Raw genomic sequence first — 22,892 nt, 5'->3', positions numbered from 1 at the left:
TGTTGTTCTGCATGCAAAGAAGTTGACAGAACTTGGGGATAATTTAAAACTAATTCTCTGTCTCTATAGTTTTATTGTGACTTGAAGCCAGCAATTAAGATTTAACACCGTTTTGTTACCCCTGAATACTTTTAACACGTTCACCATTGAAAACTAAGGTTTCTTAACAGTATTGAACATTTCATACACAAGTGTTGAGCTTCTTGTGTTATTCACACACTCGCTGCTTTGGTGAGATTTTTAAAAGATGACACTTCATCGGAGGTGTGTTTTCTAACAGCGAGACATCAAAGTTGTTTTTTGATTCTTTAATTACATTCTTAGGAGAAATCTGAAGAACACAGAAGACGTGGTCATAGACCTAAGAAAGAAATATCCAGTGCGTGTGACCACTGTTATAAATCGAGAATTGGTTGAATCTGCTACTTATTATCTATGTTTATCTTTAAACGTTGGTTTTGTCATTTGGTGTGGACAGCAAAGAAAGAATTTCATTTTACAGGGAAAAATGTTTCCTTACTGTGCACATGACAATAAACTTTGAACTTAACTGAATGAATCACAGCCTACAAGCACTTGTGAATTGAGGTTAACGATGAGCTGAAAGTTTATTTAATTGTGCCCTGACTACAGTTAAGACATTTCAGCTTAGATGCAAAAATAGAAAAGCTTTACTTCTAGCTGCTCTTTTTTTTTTTTTTACAAGTAGCTCTATATACAGTATGTGTTTTACAGAGTGGTTTGTCAAAATGTCAGACCTGAGGTTTAACAAGTATGAGATTTTAATAAAGTTAAACTGCTAGTGGACTGTTTGAGACTGACTGACTGACTTTGAAAAAGCCATAGACAGCACATTTCCAAAGAAAACAAAAATGGTCTATCAATTCTGTAACCATCCTGCTCTACACTATTGTTCTTTCGTAACATAAATACTATAGTGTCATGCAACAAAGAATAAAAAAGGCAAGAAAATATTAGCATTTGTAACATAGTATTGTCAAACCTAATTCAGAGTCTTGCAGACCCAGATGCTATCCCAAGAGCATATGACCCCAGACAGGAAAGAATTCAAGATGGAGTGTAAGTCTTTCACAGGACACACTCATGTATACACTCATACAGTATGTTCACTTATCCAGGGTATATTTAGAATTGCCATTTAATCTAACATTGACATCTTTTGAGGTATTGGGCAGGGAATTGCAGAGTACTTTACCCATAGAGAAGTCCATGCAGACATGAAAGGAATGTGCAGATTCCACATTAAAAGCGACCAGGGGTCAAATTTATAAAACGTGCATACACACAAGAGGCTTTAAATGTGTTTATGCAGCTTTCCATGCAAATGTTTGGATTTATCAAAGAAAACTTGATGGGACAATGTGCATATATTTACGACAACTCTGTCCTGTCCTTGCGCAGCATTTAAGAGAAACTGGGAAATGACAATACCCTTAATCAAGTGAGGACATTAGGGTTAACCAGCTAAATGAAGACTCGAGCGCATAATAAATGATATCAGTGAGCCGTTAATTAGAATGTGTGCTGACATTGTAATCCTATCAAACCTCAAAAGTGGTAATTCTTTTAATTTAATTAAAAGTGTATTTGCACTGAAAAACATTTTTGGTTTTTCAGCAGTTTATATTGGCTACCTGTTGTCACTTGTCAGAGAACTGGTCAACAGGTCAGGAACATTTCAGCAAGGCTTCAGTTCTATCCTGACCGCCATTCTGGAAGCCATTAGCTAACTGACATGGCTACATCCAGTTTTCATGTAGCGTGGGCAATTCAGATTTTTTTTTTTTTTATTTTTCCCCTATGCCTTTTCCTGTTTTATGATGTTTTCACGCTCAGATCTACTCAAAGTTTTACAAACGAGACTACATATGTTGGATTTGAAGCCCAGGGTATTGGGTCCATGAGGCAGCTTTGCTAACCACTGAGGCACTATCCTGGCCCAAGATCATATTTACCATATTTGTTTAAAGACAAGCTGAATAGAGTATGACACACACTGTATTTCAAAGTTTTTTCTTTTTTATCCATTGTTGCCTTTTTCATATTTTATGTTTTTCAGTTCTAACACACACAAGGCCAGTTGAACTTCAGTTCACAAGTAAAAAAGTTGGTCTTTACCTTTATCTTAAACTGGATTAGGTGAATGAAAAAAATTATATGTGCACAATAAATTTATGCACACACACAAAATAATATACACTATATATTTGTGAAAATATCTGATACACATTCTTATGAGAATAACAAAATTGTATCATGTTATTGATTATTGTTTTGTAGTAGTCAACAAGGTTTGCTCATTGAACTTTTGAAAATAACCAATGTACTGTTTGGTTGAGAGAGAAAAAACAAACACAACAAATTGAATTAGCTTTATTGCCAAAAAACAGAAAAATAAATGAGTACACAAGACCAGAAAACAGGTTACTTTGAATAACTCTCCATTATAAAAAAAAAAAAAAAAAAAAAAAAAAAAAATCTTACGACGATAGACTTTTTTCCTGTGACAAGACGTGATCTTTTGAAGATAGACAGAGAGACACTTTCACATCCCATGAAACGGTCAAGTCACGTCCTACTTACAACCTTTGGAAGCAAGTTCCATGATACACATGCAGAGCAGGTTAGAGATAATGAAAGTAGGAAAATGAAAGTCTCACAAAAATGAGAGTAAAGATCACATTAGTGCAAACAAACGGCAAATATTACTCGGTGAAATAACGGAACAGTGAAAAGAGATCGAAAAGTGTTTGAGGATGTCTGGGGGAGAAGAGAGACAAAAGGACAGCTGCTGTACAGGCTTTTAAACGTTTGAAGTACCGCACAAAATGCAGATCACATGGCACGGCAGCAGCAAGCTAACAGCTGATCGAGCAAAGAGGAGGTAAAGAAAGATGTATTTGTTTCCCATTGTATCACTGTTACGGGCGGCATGGTGGTGCAGTGGTAGCGCTGCTGCCTCGCAGTTAGGAGACCCGGGTTCGCTTCCCGGGTCCTCCCTGCGTGGAGTTTGCATGTTCTCCCCATGTCTGCGTGGGTTTCCTCCCACAGTCCAAAGACATGCAGGTTAGGTGGATTGGCGATTCTAAATTGGCCCTAGTGTGTGCTTGGTGTGTGTTTGTGTATGTCCTGCGGTGGGTTGGCACCCTGCCCGGGATTGGTTCCTGCCTTGTGTCCTGTGTTGGCTGGGATTGGCTCCAACAGACCCCCATGACCCTGTGTTCGGATTCACCGTTTTAAGAGGGGGTTTCGGAGGAGTGACCGCGTCTCCATGGGGTGCGTTACAACGGTGCATAGTGCTGGCTTTTGGACGAGTTGGCGAATGAAGCGAGCAGGGGGAGAAGCCTCCTAGTTTTCAAGAAAGAAATGTACAAATTTAACAATTTTGCTTTATTTCACAAAGAAAACTTTACTCGTGTATTTTGGTTTCTCTAAAGATGTCTTTTAAGCATTTGATTGTTTTTATTAAAGTTTGTGAAACCAGTTACACTCAATTGTATCTTAGTTTTATTCCAATATGTGTTGCACTTGGTGTGCTTTTTCTAACTTGTATGGGTGCCAACAGACAAGATGGCAAAAAAACAAAATGCATTTGTAACTCATATTTATGAAGATTCTGTTCTTTTTCTTTTTTTTTAATAAAGATCAATGAAGAAGAAAGGAGGATTGTGAAACTCTCGATCATCCACTCCAATGCAAACATATCCGCTGTAAAACTTGAAGAAATGGAGATTTATAAGGTGAGTTGAAATAAAAAAAAAAATTCTTATATGATTAGTTTTTTTGTCCTTTAAATAATTTATTTTGTTGATTGTAATGATTTCATTACAATGAATAAATTGTAGATCAATAATAAATACAATGTTCAAATAAAATATAAAAAATCTTTTTTTTTTTTTTAATTTCTAAATGCTAGATTTGGTGTTTTTATAAAAAGTGTGGGTATCTTCATAAATGTCGCCTTAGTTGGACTGAAATCCCATCTTGGGTTACATGTGAATGAACACTTCATTCACAAATGCTACTATTATCATGTATCCATTTATAAATTCTTTGATAAAACATTGCTGCATTTTTTACTTTATAATCCTGACTTTTTAAAAACCTCTCTAGATTAGTCTACATCACAAAAGCAGTGGCAAGTTTTTGAAATTATGAATGCCAGGTTAGCTATTAAAATATGTCTTCTGTGTTAATTTAACTATTAAAATGTGTCTTTATGTGTTAACATAGGCATGACCTCCACCGTCTGTTCAGTTTTCTGCTTGTAATAGAAGCTTTTCTGTTGTAATTATTATAGTCAAGACAACCATTATTGTCTCTGGAAGGAACGGATTAACTTTACAATGCCACAAAGCAAATAATTTTAGAAAGAATTACTTAAATTGCCAGGGCATGAATTGCTGAAAAGAGCTCTTTAAGTTCCTTCTGTAAGGAAGTTTTTCTGAAATGATGAAGCTTATTAGTCATCTTCAATTACTGTGAAAAATATTTATTTGCCTTCCATACAAAAGACCCTGTTGTCTATGAACAGACTAGACTATAATGCAAGCAATACTTTAAATCATGCATAAAATGTTAATTCCTCAATCCATTATGAATTTCTTTTATCAGGATTGGGATATTGTGTGGAATACTTGTGCTGTAATATAATACAAAGACAAATATGCAACAAAGCGTAGCAGAAGCTTGACTATGCTGTAAAAATGTATTAAATCTTCTGTAGTTGAATAAATGCTTCTAGGTGAAGACAGCACAACTTAATAAAGGTATATCTCTTGGGATATTTGCAAAACTTTTATTTGCTGAATTTATCATAAAAATATTGATCCTCTGAAGTTACCTAATTATTTTTAAGAACAGATATCATATTAACAAATAATCTGACCCTGCAAATTAAGCAAAATCTTACTAAAACATTTGAATGGTGGAAACAATTTATTCACAAAATCCATCCATCCATCCATTTTCCAACCCGCTGAATCCAAACACCGGGTCACGGTGGTCTGCTGGGGCCAATCCCAGCCAACACAGGGCACAAGGCAGGAACCAATCCCGGGCAGGGTGCCAACCCACCACAGTATTCACAAAATATACTTCATATGTGCAAGATGATTTACAGGAATGTCTCAACCTGTTCACCATCATGTTCAACGCATGTACCATATGTGGCACATACATTGTCTACAAAAATTGTATACAAGTATATACATAGCAGTACCATTAGTGTTAACATAATTTTCACTCACACTGTATATATAAAAATGAAATGCAGGTATTTAGAATTTGTCCAAAAATGAATTTTATACACCAGGCTAAATTTGCCTATACTTAAAAAACCTGAACTATGACATTGACACAAGTATTTACTATGACAGTTAAAATTTGGCTTTGGTGCATCATATTCTTTTACTCATCCTTAATATTTCTACACCTTATTTGGAATCCACCTGTGGTCAATTTAATTGATTAGACTGATTAGGAAGGGTACACACCTGTCTATAGAAAGGCCCTCAAATGAGCAAAAACCAAGCCATGATATCAAAGATATTGCCTGCAGACCTTAGAGGCAGCATAGTGTCAAGGCACAGATCTGGAGAAGGTTACTGAAAAAGTCCCATAGCACACTTGTCTTCATAATTCTTAAATGGAAGAAGTTAAGGACAACCACTACTCTAGAGGTGGCCTCCCATCCAAACCAAGAAACCATGGGAGGACGGGCCATGGTAAGAGAAGTGACAAAGAACCCGATGGTCACTTTGACAGATCCCCATAGAACATGTGTGGTGATGGGAGAAACTTCTAGAAGGACAACCATCACTGATCTGGGTTTTATGACAGAGAGGCCAGGCAGAAGCCTCTTCTCAGTAAAAGAGAAATGCAAACCAGTTTAGGTGCCTTTTTGCAAACTCTAAAGGACTTGAAGACTGTGAGAAATCAAAACTCTGGTCTCATGAAATCAAGATTACCATTGCGTCTGGAGGAAATCTGGTACGCCACGCCAAAAGTAACTCTTCATCATTTGGCCTTTGAGCAAGGCCCATAACCTGCAATTGCTTTGTCCTGGGTATGACGTTAATCTGCATCCAGCCGTGCAAGTAGGTCCTCCAACTTACTGGCAAAACCTGGGTTGGTGGGGGTGGGGGGGGGGCGGAGGGATGGGGAAACCTCAATGTTTTAGTGTTGTGCTGTGGTGCCACCTGCTGCACTCGGGTCTCAATCCAAGTGGTTCAATGTGTGGTGGATGTGGCAATGCACTATCAGCACATACTCCCATCCTTCTCTTCCTCTGTGCAGTACTTTTCCAAGGGTGAAGCATGAGTGTGGCAACATCATGCTATGGGGTTGTTTTCCAGAGGAAGGGACTGGGAGATTAGACAGGGTTGAGGGAAATCTGAATGGAGCAAAATACAGAGATAGACTTCATGAAAACCTGCTTTAGATGTTCTGGGCTGAAGGTTCACCTTCCAACAGACAATGACTCCAAGCACAAAGTGAAGACAACACAAGAGTGGCTTAAAGATGGCTTTATGAATTTCCTTGAGTGGCCCAGCCAGAATCCACACTTGACCCCAGTTGAACATCTCTGGAGATATTTAGTAAAGTCCTTCATAGAAATAAAGATAATCAGAATGCCAGCTTGTTGTGCCACCATGTATGACTTTTTTTAAATGTTATGTTAAGTCAAACATTTAAATAGGATTTTAAATTAAAAAAAAAAATGTTAACATGAAAATTTTAGTTGTAATGAGTAGTGATTTGATCTTGGAAGTGGTGCTATATAAATAAAATAAATTATTATTGCTAAAAATGTTAATATTGTACATTTCCTCATTCCACTAAAGATCATGTTAGGATAATGTGATGAGTAAGCTAAGGGATAGCCAAGTAAGCTACAGTAAATGGTAAAGAATGAATGTCTTAAAATGTACACTTCTGTTAGTAGGGGTAGATGACTGTATGTAGGTCACTTTATTATTTAATGTTGTTCATTTTCAATTGATGCAGTGTTTGCATAGAAGGTTTTACAAAAATGAAATTTCACAAAGTAAATATAAACAGTCAAAGCACTCATTGCCTCAGTCAATATTTACTGTACCATTCAGGTGGATAAAAAACTACATATTTCTTGAACATACTTGAAGGGAAAGCAAGCACTAAAGCAATCTAAAGTTGGTGGGGGGAAGGTGGTTGGTTTTTAGTCCGCTAGTGCCACAACATTGCAAAAACAACTCATTATTCTTCATTAGGAGTGTAATGTGATTTGCACTGCCTAATCTAAACCAACATATGTTAGCTGAAGGACTAGATAAAGAGGGTAAGTATAGTCCCGAGAATGCCATGCCATTTTTCTAAATAAGTTATTGTCTTATTAATGTGGTTAAATGACATTATTTGTAGCCAGGGCATACCTCTCTGTATCGTTTTAGCAGGAACACCTAAGGTCAGTCAGTACTTCGGGATATAATACCAATCTGATGTTTTGCTTGTGAGACTCAAGGTTGAATAATCTTTTTATACTGCCTCTATTTTTCTTCCTCACTTGTTGTAACATGGTTGTGCCCATCATTGGCAAGAGGGCTCAAATTCAAATACAGAAAATGAAAAAATACCATGACAAAAGAGACCGTAATACTCAAGCAAACATTTAATAGGATAAGCAACACAGGCTTAATTACATCAAAGACTTAAAAGAAAAATCTTGCTTTTATATATTGTGTCAGAGTCATGGCTTCATGGTATTCCTGATGCCACATTTCATTTAGACCAATGGTTATCAACATCCAGTCCTCAGGACTTCATGTGGTTGCAGGTTTTTACTCCAACCAGTTTCTTAATCAGTCAGTGATTGTTAACTTTAATTGATCTCATTGTTTAATTACCTGACCCATTTTCATTCTTATATTTTATAGTTAGAAAGGTGCAGTAGTGCCAGATTTACACTTCTTGAAATTGAGATTATATTTTTTTTAGTATCTTTAAATCCTTATTTTGTTTTTTTAATAGCACAAATGGCACTGAAAGGAGCAACTACTTCATTATTATTCACTTGTATACTTATTACTAAATAATTTTCTATATAACCAGAGCATTAAAAATGAACAAAAAAATGATAATGGAAAAAATTCTTACCAATTTAACACACACAGATTCCAACTTCATTCAGTAAAAACATAGCATAGCCAGTTTAATTTCTAGATGGTTGATAAGAGCCTACAAAGTGGGGTAAAAAATGGCCTAGAAGAGTCCAATTAAGAGAATAAGTTGGTTGGGACAAAAACCCGCAGCCACAAAGAACCCTGATGACCGAACATTAAGAACTAGTTATTTAGACAATAAAGGAATCAGGCAAAAAGTGTTAAAATCACTTAATTCATACATAAATTGGTAATGGTCACTAAATTGGCAAAGGTTATGTGAAGGAAATCTTACATATGCATATTTACTTATGTATCGGATCATTTGCTGGTTTCTTTTTACGTTTAAACTTGAGCATCTTGCTGAATCACTTCATATTTCCTCTGCCTGTAATTGGTATGGAAAAGAAGGTCTGAAGGTTTCAAATTTCAATTGGAAACGCCTCTGATGTGCTAAGACAGGTATCATGCATCATACATTGTGCACAAAATATCTTTATTAACAGTTTGCGTTTTAAAATGGTGTTATTTCAGCAGAGAAATAATAAACTAAGTGTAGCCCTCAGATTCAAAGACATGCTATGTCTGCTTTTTTTAACAGTATTCCTGCATACTTTGTACAGTATTTCATATTTATGTCAGCACTGACTTATGCTTACCACATTGCTTGCCTTTGCCCTCCATATAACCTGTAATTTTCTAGTCAATTCCTTAGCCACATTTTTCAGTGGTATGAGGTAACCCTGATAAAATGTGCACATTAAATGTGGATTTTGTTTGCAATACATTGTGTTGCTGCATTTGAAACATGGACTTTTTTCCAGATTTTACTTGTATACATATTGTTGTGCTAAATGAGCTAGCAAAATAAAGAGAGGGCAACCAGGAGAAAAGACATAGTCAATATTCAAAAACAAAATGAGCTCAAGCTATATTAGCATCAAAACTAAAATGAGAATAAAGAAATTCAAGTCCAAAAATACATGCATAGGTCATTGCCAAAAAGATCAAAGACAAGATTTTAATTTAGATAAATTATGCAAGGAAAAAAAAAAAAAAAAAAAAGTCCAGGAATCTAGAAGAATTTGGGTAGGGAAGTGAACTCGAGATTACCTTTTTATTGTCTCACTTTATTCCCAAAAGCCATGACCTTCAAGAATACGTCCGTAGCATCATGGAGCGCTATCCTAATTACAGGGCAATAATATGGTGCAAATGATAAAGAAGAATCAAACCTAAGGTCAGAGTCAACAATTTCATAAGATATCAATTCTAAGAATAGGAAAACTTCCCCAAATGAGAGTTAAAACCGCAAAATTGATAAAGAAAAGCCCACAAAAAATTTAATCAAAAGCTCATTTGTAACATTCATGAATAACATTTATTTCTATAGCACATTTTCATATAAAACATGTAGCTCAAAATGCTTTAAAAGATGTTAAAGATAAAATTGCAAGTACCAAGAGAAATGCTAAATTATTAATAAATGAGTGCATGCAGGAATAAGTAAATCAAATTTCAAAAATAATAAATATAAATAAATCAGTATGCACTTAAGTAGTACAAATAGACATTGAACATAGAATGGTTAATCAATGTGTACCTGCCTTTCCCATATTAAAGGAGTGCTCATTCAGAAACAGCTTCATATGTATGACCAAAACTACGTAAAGCAAGTAGGTAAATAGCCACACACTGCAAGTGTCTGTCTAATTTAGAGGGAAAAAAGGCAAGACTGAAAGTATATACAGCATGTGCTTTTAACTGAGGCATGGTATTGTTAGGGCAATATCAGGAGGTACGGCTCTGCTGAGGTTTTCAATTACTGTGGTGTCATTAGAGAATTTTGAAAGCTCCATCAGACATTCGGGCAACCACAGTTGATTAAAGGTGGGCACAGGCTCACCCAGGTTATTTAAAGGAATAAGCTTTTGGTTACATACTGAGTAAAACATTGGTACCAGGTGAATGTATATCCACAACCTCAACTTGCCTTAACTTGTCACAAATCATCTGAAGTTTGAACCAAGGTAAAGTATTTTTTGGCACACATCTTGCCCCTTGATCAGTCACAGCAAAGCTTGAATGTCAACATACATCTGATCATCATTTGTCAACTCAGATGCATTCTTTAGCAGTAAGTGTATTCATATCATTACATGGGAGTTTTCATTAGAATAAGGCTCGATGTCATAAGACTTGGAGAGTCCTGGAAATGTTCAAGGATTTTGACAGTGTGTCATTTACTTTAATAAAAAAAAAAATGAAGATATAACTAATCATTTATGGAATAGAATGGGAAGAGCTTTTTAAAGCATAGATCCGTCATTAGCTAAATTGCAGTAACTGTTAAAACACATTGGACTTTTCATTAGCCAGTCTGCCTGTCAGTGTTGCACATTCAACCTTATTGAGTCTGTTCTCAGTTGAATACAGGTTACATTGAAGGCAAATATGCTATGAGGTATGTGTATACCTAACAGATTGGTTACTTAGCATATGTAACGTATACGGCTCATCAATCTTCTGTATTTGTTTATGTGTTAATTAACTGTATTTTCATGTGTCTTAGAATGTTAAGGTTTATTCAAGTTTTATGTGGATACATATTTGTTATCTCATTGGCGGTATTCCCAAAGTGAAGATGGGAAGAAAAAAGTTTGTGGTTACTGGTTGTGATTTTCACCTGTATTTTTATTTTAAAAGTAATATCCATTGCTGAATGTCTTAACATTACCCTCATGAAAGTACCGTGCAGCTGCTTACTGCAGAACTATAACTTTTCTAATATTTCCTTTGATGTGAAATAGGTGCCGTTCCAAGATGTCCTTGATTTAGTGCGAAGTCGAAAAGTCTATCTTAAAGGTGGATATACGTATATTCCTCATAAGGAAATTGTCACCGTAGTCCTGAACGACTTTCGAACCAGACTCTCAAAGGCGCTTGCAGTAAGTCAGGAATTATTTAATTTTTCTTATGCATTTGTTAATTCAATGTTATGTGAAATCAAATGAGACAAGCTTAGCATTTTATGAAAATGTGTTTCTGTTCTTCCCAAAATGTAAACCACAAGAAAGGAATTTGTTACAATTCTTTACAGTAATAAATAACTCATAATCTACATATCTAGTCTTTCAGATCTATCTAGAACAATTGGAGACTTACCATTATTGCTTGAGTTTGTGCTTTTAATGTTCAAAATATGAGTGCTAATTATATATGCAGCTTAAAGTGACAAATATATAGTATTTACCAGTTAAATAATTACTTATTTTGAATTTTACTGATCTTGTCCTGGTTTTTGGTAACTGGTTTTTGGCTGCTACTGAGGTAGAGGCACCTCAGCAGTCTTAATTATGTACAGTTTGGAACATAAATTGCTTCTGTCTTCCCTTTCTGTGTGTGTTTTGTTACTTCAGAGTGGTAATGGAATCTGTTGTTAACTTTATTTTATTATAGTATTGCTTTTTTTTTCTTTTTTTTAAAAATATAGTTAGATTATCTTTAAAAAATGTAGGAATTGTCTCATAAGTTTAAATGTGAATCTTTTATACTTTCCTATAAATAATTGAACTGATTTATGATTCATATAAATTGTTATGTAACATGCACTGCACTTCACAGTAGACTAGATAAGTAGTAACTATTTCATTTCATCCCCAGGAATTACCATAATCCACTGGGGGTCTGAATGACCTAGACTGACAGGTTTTGACATTCATGTAGTGATAAATTCCAATCCAGAGCAGGATATGTGCAGAAAACCTGATTATAATGATGGGTCTCTTTGATAATCTTCTATTTGCATCAAACTGGAGTTTTTAAATTGATATCTAATGCCTTAAGGTGATAAGAACTGAGCTCAAGAACAAATTTTAGTGGGTAAATTAAGGTTCATTGCAATTAAGGGATAAGTGCAAACAGGGCATATGAAATAATGTATGAGCTGTGGTGAACTGCAAGAAAAAAAAAAACAACTATCTACTAGTTCCCTAACATGATAGATTGCAAAACTGGAGCAATTCTTGTAGTAGCACACAAGGCCAATAGTTTATCTTTTACTTGTAATATCTGTAATTTATAAAGGCTTCATTAAATGAAACTGCCATTGGTTACCATTATTAGGAGCTCTTGCCAGTGGTGCCTCCAGTGCTCATCAGTCCTGCTTAAAGACTAAGCATGTAGATTCCACTCTTGGTCATTACTCTCAGAGCATCTTATTAAACTTGCAGATATCTTGGTGTGGGAGGAATGTGGAGGTAGTGGTTTTGTCAAACTGTTCTTTACTACTATGCTAAATTAAAAAAGTTGTCATTGGCTTCTTAGTCATTTTGTGAATTATACGGGGATTTTAAAAACAGGCAGACTAAATGCAGTTATGGTGAGGAGCAAGACACTACAAACATTTCTGTGAAATGTTTGCATTCAGCCATTTAAAGTCTTCTGCCTGACTTGCATTCCAAAATTATAAAACATATCTTATAAAACCTAAAGTGAAAAAAGTGTGAAGTGTTACTCATGCCATATTAATCCCTTAACTCCCTTTCGTCAGTACACAATAAAACTTTTGGTATTTCTGTATACGAGGGACGTTCAAAAAGTTTCCGCACTTTTATATTTTTGTTGGAAACGATGACGGCAGGAGGAGTAGTAATCGGGTATTAAAAAGCTGGTACGACGCTGGGAAAATTGTATCGCTAAGGAAGGCGACTATGTAGAAAAGTGGTGTAATTTGTTTTTGAAATTCTTAATAAATGGAGTTTAAAAAAAATGATACTTCCAATCACTTGTCTTTTTGCCAGTTCATCTATAGTTTTGAAAGAGAAGCTTGCTTGCTGGTTTTGAGTAAAGTAATAGTAGTTTGGTAAAAGAAGATACTTGTATATTCAGTTAGTTTTAAGGTTTTCACTTTGCCTACAAGTTGGAATTCTAATAAATAATATCACAGGTAAAATAGTAAATCATTTAAGGTAGAGTTGTCTGACATGGAAATTAAATAGATTACTTTTGAGCTATTCATAGTAAAGAAACACATAATGCATTTATTCTTTTATTTTGATCAGGTGTCAAAAATTATATAAAAACCAAAGTTCTGGGAAATAGCTTAACATTCTCAAACTCGTTTAATCCAGTTCTGGAGCAAAGAGGGCATTAGTTAATCCAGGTAGGAAACCGCCCTTGACTAGTAACCCTTCCGTCACTGGAACCACTTGCTAACACACAGGACAAATTTGGAATCCTTAAATAAACTGAAAAAGGAATTAAGAGTGTAAATAAATCAAGAAACATTCAGTATTTTATGCTTAATCATAATGGATGTATTTTCTTACAGATAAAAAGAGATTAAAAGCTGATATTTCTCAGATATTCAGTGATGGTAGGTTTAAAAATGAGAGCATCTAACCTGGAAGAAGATCTGATTAGGAAGTTTCCATTTAGAAGCCATTATGGTGCTTAGAAAAAATATTTTCTTTTGAAAAACAGGCAGAAAAATATTGGACATTTCTAAAAGAAGGAAAAAGTTGATAAGTGAATTGAAAAAGAAAAGTTTGTATAGAGGATAGAAAATTGCCAACATTAAACCACTGTTTGCACAGTAAAAGTGTAACTAAAACGTATGAAGAAGACTTCTTAAAGAGTCAACAGAGAATAATTTGCACCAAGGATGTGAGGTCAAGTCAGTCACAAAGTATTCGCAGATGGTACAGTAAAGTTGGAGGACATTTTGCAGTTGGGTACGTTGGTTATTAGAGTTCTTGAAACATATGGAGTGAATTCTTTAATAGTGTGGCAGATATTGGGTGCCCTTGCCCAGCTGGGATGCCTTCTTAATTGCAGGACCGGGGGAGAGAACATTCACAGGGGATTATCTCCCCTGGAGCGCTAGATGGCAGCCCTACTAAGTTGCAGTGGTACCTCAGATTCCCACAGGTCTTCATGGTAGTTGTATCTCTCTCTCTCTTTAGTCCTGCCAACCACGGTTATCTGTCTGTCTGTCTCTCTTGCCTACTACACTAAAGTTAATATCTATCTATCCTGCCTACTACACTAAAGTTAATATCTATCTATCACTGCCTTTCATTTCTACTTACATAAATACATACAGCACATTATATAAAATCCAACGTCTCTCTGTCTGTCTGCTTTTCACGAGAGAACTACTTAACAGATTTAGATCGGGTTTCTTTTTCTATAATTTGCTTGAACAGTCTGGTTGATTTTGCAACTTTTCTCATTGCGCTAAGAATCATAGTTTACTTGCAGGAGCGATATATTTGTGCTAATCCAAGACAGAGGCTGCGGGCTGAGGGGAGGGGGAAGCGTGATGTCAGGAGTGGGGTGCCGGGCAGGGCCCTCCTCACTGTGCTGCTTCACTACTACATGGGTGGAGCCGCGGGGAGCAAAAATTAGAGGCTATCATGTATTTATGATAGAAACTGTATTTGGGGGAATCTTGCGTCTATCATTACTACATTTTTAGACGAGTCTGTAAAGCTTAGATACAGTAACATAGTCAACTCAGGAAAATATTTTATTGAATTTTCATAAAAGCTTAAAAAAAAACCAAAAAAAAAAAACCAATGGATATTATTATTTAGGAATACATTTTGTAATTAATGCAGTTATAGAGATGACTGGATGGAGGTTATCAATTTTATTGACATAGAAACATAGAAAAAGAACTTCCCAATACTTGTTACATTATATATGCCTCCAATGCTTATCTGTTTGTCACATTAATTGATGTTAATATTGAGAATAACTTTGGAATGAAAGACTAACAATTCATAGATAGGTTTTTATACAAAATAATAAAGAGTTGCTTTTGCACTCTGTATTTTGTTTACTTCAGTTTCCAATTATCGGTAGTCTTGCAAGTGTAAGTTAATTTACTTTTGACTATATGCACTTATGCAGAGAAGCATTACCAATAAAGTGAAATTCATTATTCTGTATGAAGTTGCAATATTCCTTTACAGAAGAACAGATGGCAAAGTACGTTTAAAGTCATTCAGGGAAGTTTGTTTGACATACATACTTGCTCATTATAGTACACTTGCCTATAACTGCTATTATAAACCTTTAGAAAAGTGAAACTTAAACCTTAAAAAAAGAAACTTATGACTCTATTCTTTTTCCCCCTTGACATCTTTGAAACACAACATATTTTGCCCATTTCGCCACCTAATGCTGAGAAAACATCAGTAGATTCCAGTTGCTAGGAGACTGCTGAATACTGAAATAGCTTTTTTTTGTACTTGTAAATTCAGTTCTTTGACAGTTCCACTTTCATAGCACAAAAATTTATTCAGAGACTACAAAGAAAGATGCATCACCTGTACAGTTTCCAATTTAAAAATTTTGCACAGTGGGACCTAGGGAATTCAGGGGCCGTTATAGAATGATTAAGTATGGAGCAAGTAATTTTTAACTGAGACTGGTTAGACATTGAATAGCATTTTTTTAGGTTTCAACAGACTCCTAGAAATCTCCTGTGGTGTTTAGGAATAGGACTAGAAATGTTAAGGGTTTGATGTGGGAATATTAAGCAACTTGTAGATTTTTACTTAGTAGGCATGAATATTTGATTGCGACAATAGATTTTTAAGAAACTAATCTTTACTGCAGTTAGTAGTATCTGTGGGCTGTCTAACCTGAATAGCGTGCCTTGGACCTAGAGAGTGGTGTATTTCTTTAGGCAGCATAAGTAACCAGATTCTAAGTTTGTGGTTTGTACAACTGTGTGCTCATCAGGGAGGTTGGAGTTTTGTTAAATTTTCACTCTGTGTAGGCATAGTTTGGAAACATCTGTTTAAATAAAAATTGACAGATGGGTGAGTGAACGTTGGTTATGTATTTTGTGATACTAGTTTGTTGTAACAGTAATAATATTGTCGTGTACAGAGTACAGTAAAATTCTTACTTACAGAACTTCATTATAATTCAAACACATACACTATATTGCCAAAAGTATTGGGACGCCCCTCCAAATAATTGAATTCAGGTGTTCCAATCACTTCCATGGCCACAGATGTATAACATCGAGCACCTCGGCATGCAGACGGCCTCTATAAACATTTGTGACAGAATTGGTGGCTCTCAGGAGCTCAGTGAATTCAAGCCTGGTACCGTGATAGGATGCCACCTGTGCAGTAAGTCCATTTGTGAATTTCTTCGCTACTAAATATTCCATGGTCAACTGTCAGTGGTATTATAATAAAGTGGAAGCAATTGGGAACAATAGCAACTCAGCCACGAAGTGGTAGGCCACGTAAAATTACAGAGCAGGGACAGTGCATGCTGTGGTGTGCAGAAGTTGCCAACTTTCTGCAGAGTCAATAGCTACAGACCTCCAAAAGCTCAAGAACAGAGAGAGAGTGAGACCTTCATGAAATGGGTTCAATGGTTGAGCAGCTGTATCCAAGCCTGACATCACCAAGTCCAATCCAAAGCGTTGGATGCAGTGGTGTAAAGCCCACTGCTACTGGACTCTGGAGCAGTGGAGACATGTCCTCTAGAGTGACAAATCACGCAATCCAATGGATAAGTCTGGGTTTGGCGGTTGCCAGCAGAATGGTACTTCCCTCACTGCATTGTGCCAAGTGTAAAGTTTGGTGGAGGGGGGATTATGCTGTGGGGTTGTTTTCAAGGGCTGAGCTTGGCTTCTTAGTTCCAGTGAAAGGAACTCTTAATGCTTCAGCATACAAAGCCATTTTGGACAATTTCATGCTCCCAACTTTGTGGGAACAGTTTGGGGTTGGCCACTTCCTGTTCCAACATGACTGTGCACCAGTGCACAAAGCAAGGTCTGTAAAGAAATAGATGACATGTTTGGTGTGAAGGAACTTGACTGGCCTGCACAGAGTCCTGACCTCAACTTTGGGATGAATTAGAGTGGAGACTGCGAGTAAGCCAGGCCTTCTCGTCCAACATCAGTGCCTGACCTCAGCTTACGTTCTTATATGTTAAGCAGACCTTATTTCATTTTGCTTCTCAGACTGAAGTGGATTATTAACTAATGCACATTTGTATACATCAAGTGCATGTACTTTCCTGAGGCAATGTGCTACACTTCATACAAGCTATTATGTACTAGAACTTTTGTTGAGATGATTACCTGCAACATTCTAAGGAAATGCTGCCACTGGTTAATAACAGTGTGAGAAACACATTGGCAAATGCACTGTACCATGTACAGGTTACTGATTTTTTTTTTTTTTATAATTGTGAATAGGACCTTCTTTAAGTACAGACTACACTACGTAGAGGTATTTAAAATTTTTGTTATGCTTTGATTCTTAAGACATTTGGACATGAGCCCAGCATATGCAGGCTTGAAAAGAAGAACATGCAAATAATAAATAAGACTTTGTGACCAACACCCTTCGAACCCTGTCTCATCAATCAACCCCCACATCCACCAATCCTCCCCTCCTTATTTTCTATATATTGCCTTGGGTTCCTGTAAATCTAATCATTTTTCCTGTAACGGTGATTCCTGGTAGGAATTGAAAGCTTAGGAATAAAAAACGAGGGGGAGTCAAGCTAAATTTAGAAAATGGGATTTATCAGAAAATGGAATGAACCTTAACAAAACTGATGATGTCATTTCTCAATGTAGTCTCCATCTTTTTAAATGCACTTGCGCCACCTGCCTGGAAGTGCCTGGATTCCAGCAGAATAAAAGGTTTTGTCTTGTCCTCGCATCCACTCGTGCACCGCTTTCTTCACATCGTCATCTGTCTTGAATCGACGACAACCCAGATGTTTTTTTTAGCAGTACAAAAAGTTGGAAATTGCACGGTCCCAAATCTTGCGAATAAGGAGGATGTGGCAATACCTCAAAGTTCAATTTCTCTAGACAAGCCTTGATGTTCTTAGCAGTGTGTAGGTGGGCAGGCATTGTCTTGCAGCAAAAGGACTCCTTGAGACAGCAGTCCCCGCTGCTTGGATCAAATAGCAGGCTTCACATTGGTCTCCAGCAAGTCACAGTAACTTGCAGTAGTGACTGTAGTACCCCATAGCATGTAGTGTTCAACAATAACTCGGGTGCACGAGTGATTGCAAGGACAAGACTAAACCTTTTATTCTGCTGGAATCAAGGCAGGTGGTGCAAGTGCATTGAGAAGGGTGGAGACCACATCAGTTTTGTTAAGGTTCGTTCCATTTTCTAATTAATCCCATTTTCAAACTTTAGCTTGACTCCCCCTTGTATTTTAAGATACGTGACACATTTGCTCCCTTTATGGATTTCCAGCTACAAATATGCCAATCATGTCACAGACCTTCACATCCATTCTTAAGGCTGTATATATGTTTTTTGCACCACTGGGTGATAGAAAGCATAATGAAATGGTGTACCAGGCTGCTGAAGAGCACACCTGCAGAATACACACCTACACACTCTTAATACATAATTCGCCTGCCTCCTCACTCACTCACTCACTCACGTCCGTCCGAAGCTGAATGCGCAGTCGCCTTCTGTGCAGCTGCCCGAAAAACCTCACGAGACCGACATCCAACCCCAATATCGTGTCAGGTGGCGGATTTACAGCCGCAAAAATTCAAAGAGAAAGGCGACTTCGATTAACGCTCTAGAGGCCTGAAAGGCGATTTTGACTACAGCTTGAGTCCTAATTACGCATTCAGATTCAATTACGCATTCATTCAATACACCTATATCAGGTTTGTGGTGCTTATATTTATTACTATTCCATATTGTACTGGAACATTCATTATTCAATATTATACTATAGGCCTGGAAAATTCATCAACTAGCAGTACAAGCCTGTACAGTAATGAGTACAGCGGACTACAATCATTACAAAACAACTTCTTTGTTACTTATCATTTGTTCTTCATACACTACTGACACAAACTTGTGCCCGTTTCATCTTACGTTGTCGAAACGGGCTCTTTGTGTAGTACTGCAATAATATATAATAGCTTAATCTGTATATAAATATTATTTAAAACAAATAAATCTGAGAGGCAAAACAGTTAACATCCAGGGTTCAGATCTTGGCCTGGTCAAAACTTGTGTGTAGGTGGCATGTTTCACGAATATTTCTCTAAATATGTATGTTAGCTGGCATATATATTTTGGCTCCATGTGAGTAATTGTGGGTGTGTATATTAGTGTACCCTTCAAGGGACTAGCACACTGTAAAGGAATGGTTCCTACCTTGCCCCAGTGCTGCTGGGATAGGCATATATTCACCCGCCTCTTCATTACATCAGAACTGAGGGAGGAAATAGATAGATAGATAGATACTTTATTAATCCCAAGGGGAAATTCACATACTCCAGCAGCACCTTACTGATACAAAAAACAATATTAAATTAAAGATTGATAATAATGCAGGTAAAAACAGACAATAACTTTATATAATGTTCAACCGGTGGTATTGAAGAGTCGCATAGTTTGGGGGAGGAACGATCTCCTCAGTCTGTCAGTGGAGCAGGACAGTGACAGCAGTCTGTCGCTGAAGCTGCTCCTCTGTCTAGAGATGACACTGTTTAGTGGATGCAGTGGATTTTCCATAATTGATAGGAGCCTGCTCAGCGCCCGTCGCTCTGCCACAGATGTCAAACTGTCTAGGTCCATGCCAACAATAGAGCCTGCCTTCCTCACCAGTTTGTCCAGGCATGAGGCGTCTTTCTTCTTAATGCTGCCTCCCCAGCACACCACTGCGTAGAAGAGGGCGCTCGCCACAACCGTCTGATAGAACATTTGCAGCATCTTATTGCAGATGTTGAAGGACGCCAGCCTTCTAAGGAAGTATAGTTGGCTCTGTCCTTTCTTACACAGAGCATCAGTATTGGCAGTCCAGTCTAATTTATCATCCACCTGCACTCCCAGGTATTTATAGGTCTGCACCATCTGCACACAGTCACCTCTGATGATCACGGGGTCCATGAGGGGTCTGGGCCTCCTAAAATCCACCACCAGCTCCTTGGTTTTGCTGGTGTTCAGGTGTAGGTGGTTTGAGTCGCACCATTTAACAAAGTCATTGATTAGGTCCCTATACTCCTCCTCCTGCCCACTCCTGATGCAGCCCACGATAGCAGTAATAAACCACGATACCATGAAATCTAGATCCGGAAGGCAGCCCAAGGTGGCAACACCCAGGAAAGTTAATGAACAGGTAATTCAGCTCAGGTTTAAAGGAATACAAAGTGTAACCCAGTGGCACCGATTATAGGCTGTGGATAGGGCACCAGTCTAGCACAGACCCCATTCACTCACTACACTCAGTTTAGCAAATGTTTTGCTTCCTAATGCTAGCTTTTCCCCCTTAACACGTAGGTTCTAAACACATCATGTTTTATAATTACGTTCATTATACAAGCTTAATTGACACTAGTTTCTTTCATCTCAACATTGTTTCTGGAATGGCATAGTGTAACCTTCATTACATTTTGTAATAAGTGAAAGTACTGTAATAGGGCAGAGAGTGTAATCTCCACTGATAAGTACTGTCTTGCTCCCCAGGGATGTATTTTGCTGTTGGCTTCCTTAAGGTTGTTTATTATGTCCTGCACTGTTTACTTGATTATTGGCATTTGTTTTGACAGGATTGGTATTTAGTCTATCAAGTCCAGTTTTTCTTCAGCTTTCATAGTCCAGTTCAGTGTCACAGCGGGCAAAGCATTTTCTGGTAGCATAGGGAACAAAGAATTAATATTTACAACATTTGCTCTTCCTTTCTTACTTACTGCAATCTTGGAAAACTAATAGTGTTTGCTTCTTCATCTGTTTTAAATTTGTCTTAAAATAAAGGGTGACAATAGGATTAGTAATATGGAAATAGTGTGGCTAAGCACAGATTTTGTCCATAAATCAAGCATAATGAATCTAGATTTTGTAATAAGAGATGCCCAATGTTAAGTATGCATAATGGCTTCAAAAATTACCAGAAGTAATTAAATTAAAATAAATAAGGTTAAGGGACTTTATTTAAGAATAGGTTTCTGAAACACCTGAGTGTTTTCTGTTTTAATGTAAATTGTGTCAATGTTTTTCTCTTTAGTGTCAGTCTTATCAAAGAAATATAATTTATAAGAAATCTGATAGTGACAAAATGCTATGAGCAGAATTTTTGTCAAGCTTTTAGTAGATAGAATTGGCTGATAATGGAGTATAAAAAATGTCTGTATTGCCTTTGATGTTAAGGTTATCACAGAGCTGCTAGATTGCTATGATGACGTATTGCATACATGACACAAAAGGAAAATTTCCCACAGAATGCCTAGATGCATGCCAGACTACCGCTTCTTTGTTCTTTGTTGGTTGAGCTGTTATTTGATAAAGTTAAGACATTAATTCAAGACAGTCTGAAATCAATATACATTACTGTGATATTCCTGGATGTCATACATCCTGTTTCCACTTACAACAACTAAAGTTAAAATAAGAGTTAGTGTGCATTACTCTTACTTGGTTTGCTCCTGGAACTAAGCTACCTGAGAATTATCCAAGTGTTTGCCTCACTTACCTAGTCATTACTCCCTTGCATCATTAATTTAAGCAGAAGCTTAGGTATAATTTTTATTTAATACAACTACACTATCATCCTTCCCCCGTGAAGCACACAAAAGGGAGCATGTCTCCAAAAAAAAAAAAAAACACATATTGGATTGGCCTCACCGCAGGCAGCCTAGCCGTAAACTCAAAAAACAGACTTCAAGCCATAGGCTTAGAAATGGGGCTCTGATATTTAAATAAAGTTCAGAATGTCCACATTAATGAAGAGAGGGAAACTAAATCTGGAGTCTCAAATATAACAAAGTTCCTTTATATGTATTAATTGATTTACAGCATAGGGAATAACAAAAACAAAAGCCAAAAAGAGCAAAAGTAAGAGAATCAAATCCAATTACCTTTAACAAAGCAGGGGCCCCAAAAAGCCAGGAAATTAAATGATCTCAGAAATGAAGCGAGAACACAAACAGGACTCAAATACCAAAAGCAGGGGCGAAAATTTAGAATATCTGGAGTAGTACTCTAGTTGCCGAATTAGGTGACCCCACCTCGTTTGGCTCAACATACAGGAGGTGGAACAGATAAACCAAAGTAAAACATGGAAACTTAACATAAGATGAAATTAAAAAAGAATTAATAAACAAAATACATACAGAACAAAACCAAAAAGAGAAGTAATGACATAATATGCAAAATAATATTTATGCAACAATTAATAAGTAAACAAGAGACATACTATAGCCAGGGCTATAACTCTGACTGAAAAATATCAAGTACAGCAGAAAAAGAAATATTGGAATTTGAGATAAAGACATGGGAAAGATCAATTTCTTGATCTTAGTACGCCCTTATTCTTAGTAAACTGCGGTGGAAGCATGTATGGACAAATCAACATTTAGAATTAAATGCTTCTATCTTATGAATCTTATTGTGTGAAAAATATTATTTCAGTAGTCTGAAGTGTAAGCACTATGTTTTTGGTCATAACGTGGGTCATGTGTGAAACAGTTCTTTTATTGTAAATTTTAAGAGAGCAAATTATTAATGATATGAGTGACTTTACTGTTTCTCAGTTGGAAAATACTGTGAGGATGTTTCTTCTGCCTTGTATGTGAATTTTTGTATTTACAGAAATAAACTGGAGCCCCAGTATTCTCATGTATTGAAAACATGCAAAAATTGCTACCTCTTACTGTTCTGAGACAAAATACAATAATATATAGTAGGTCAATGGTATCACGTCTTCT

The 22,892-nt window shown here is 36.6% G+C and overlaps 1 protein-coding gene across 1 annotated transcript in view; it reads left to right on the top strand.

The window, feature by feature from the left end:
* The window catches only part of prim2 (DNA primase subunit 2), a 447,314-nt gene that overhangs the window by 59,479 nt on the left and 364,943 nt on the right, over positions 1–22,892 (top strand). Inside the window, exons 6-7 of the mRNA XM_028820502.2 lie at positions 3,666–3,761; positions 10,970–11,107. Coding sequence (XP_028676335.1) covers positions 3,666–3,761; positions 10,970–11,107 — 234 coding nt within the window. The remainder of the gene's footprint in view (positions 1–3,665; positions 3,762–10,969; positions 11,108–22,892) is intronic.

Source organism: Erpetoichthys calabaricus, chromosome 15, assembly GCF_900747795.2.
Source record: "Erpetoichthys calabaricus chromosome 15, fErpCal1.3, whole genome shotgun sequence".
In the NCBI taxonomy this organism is placed as follows: Eukaryota; Metazoa; Chordata; class Cladistia; order Polypteriformes; family Polypteridae; genus Erpetoichthys; species Erpetoichthys calabaricus.
The sequence above is the reverse complement of the archived record's forward strand: the minus strand, read 5'-3'. Positions and strand labels throughout refer to the sequence as shown.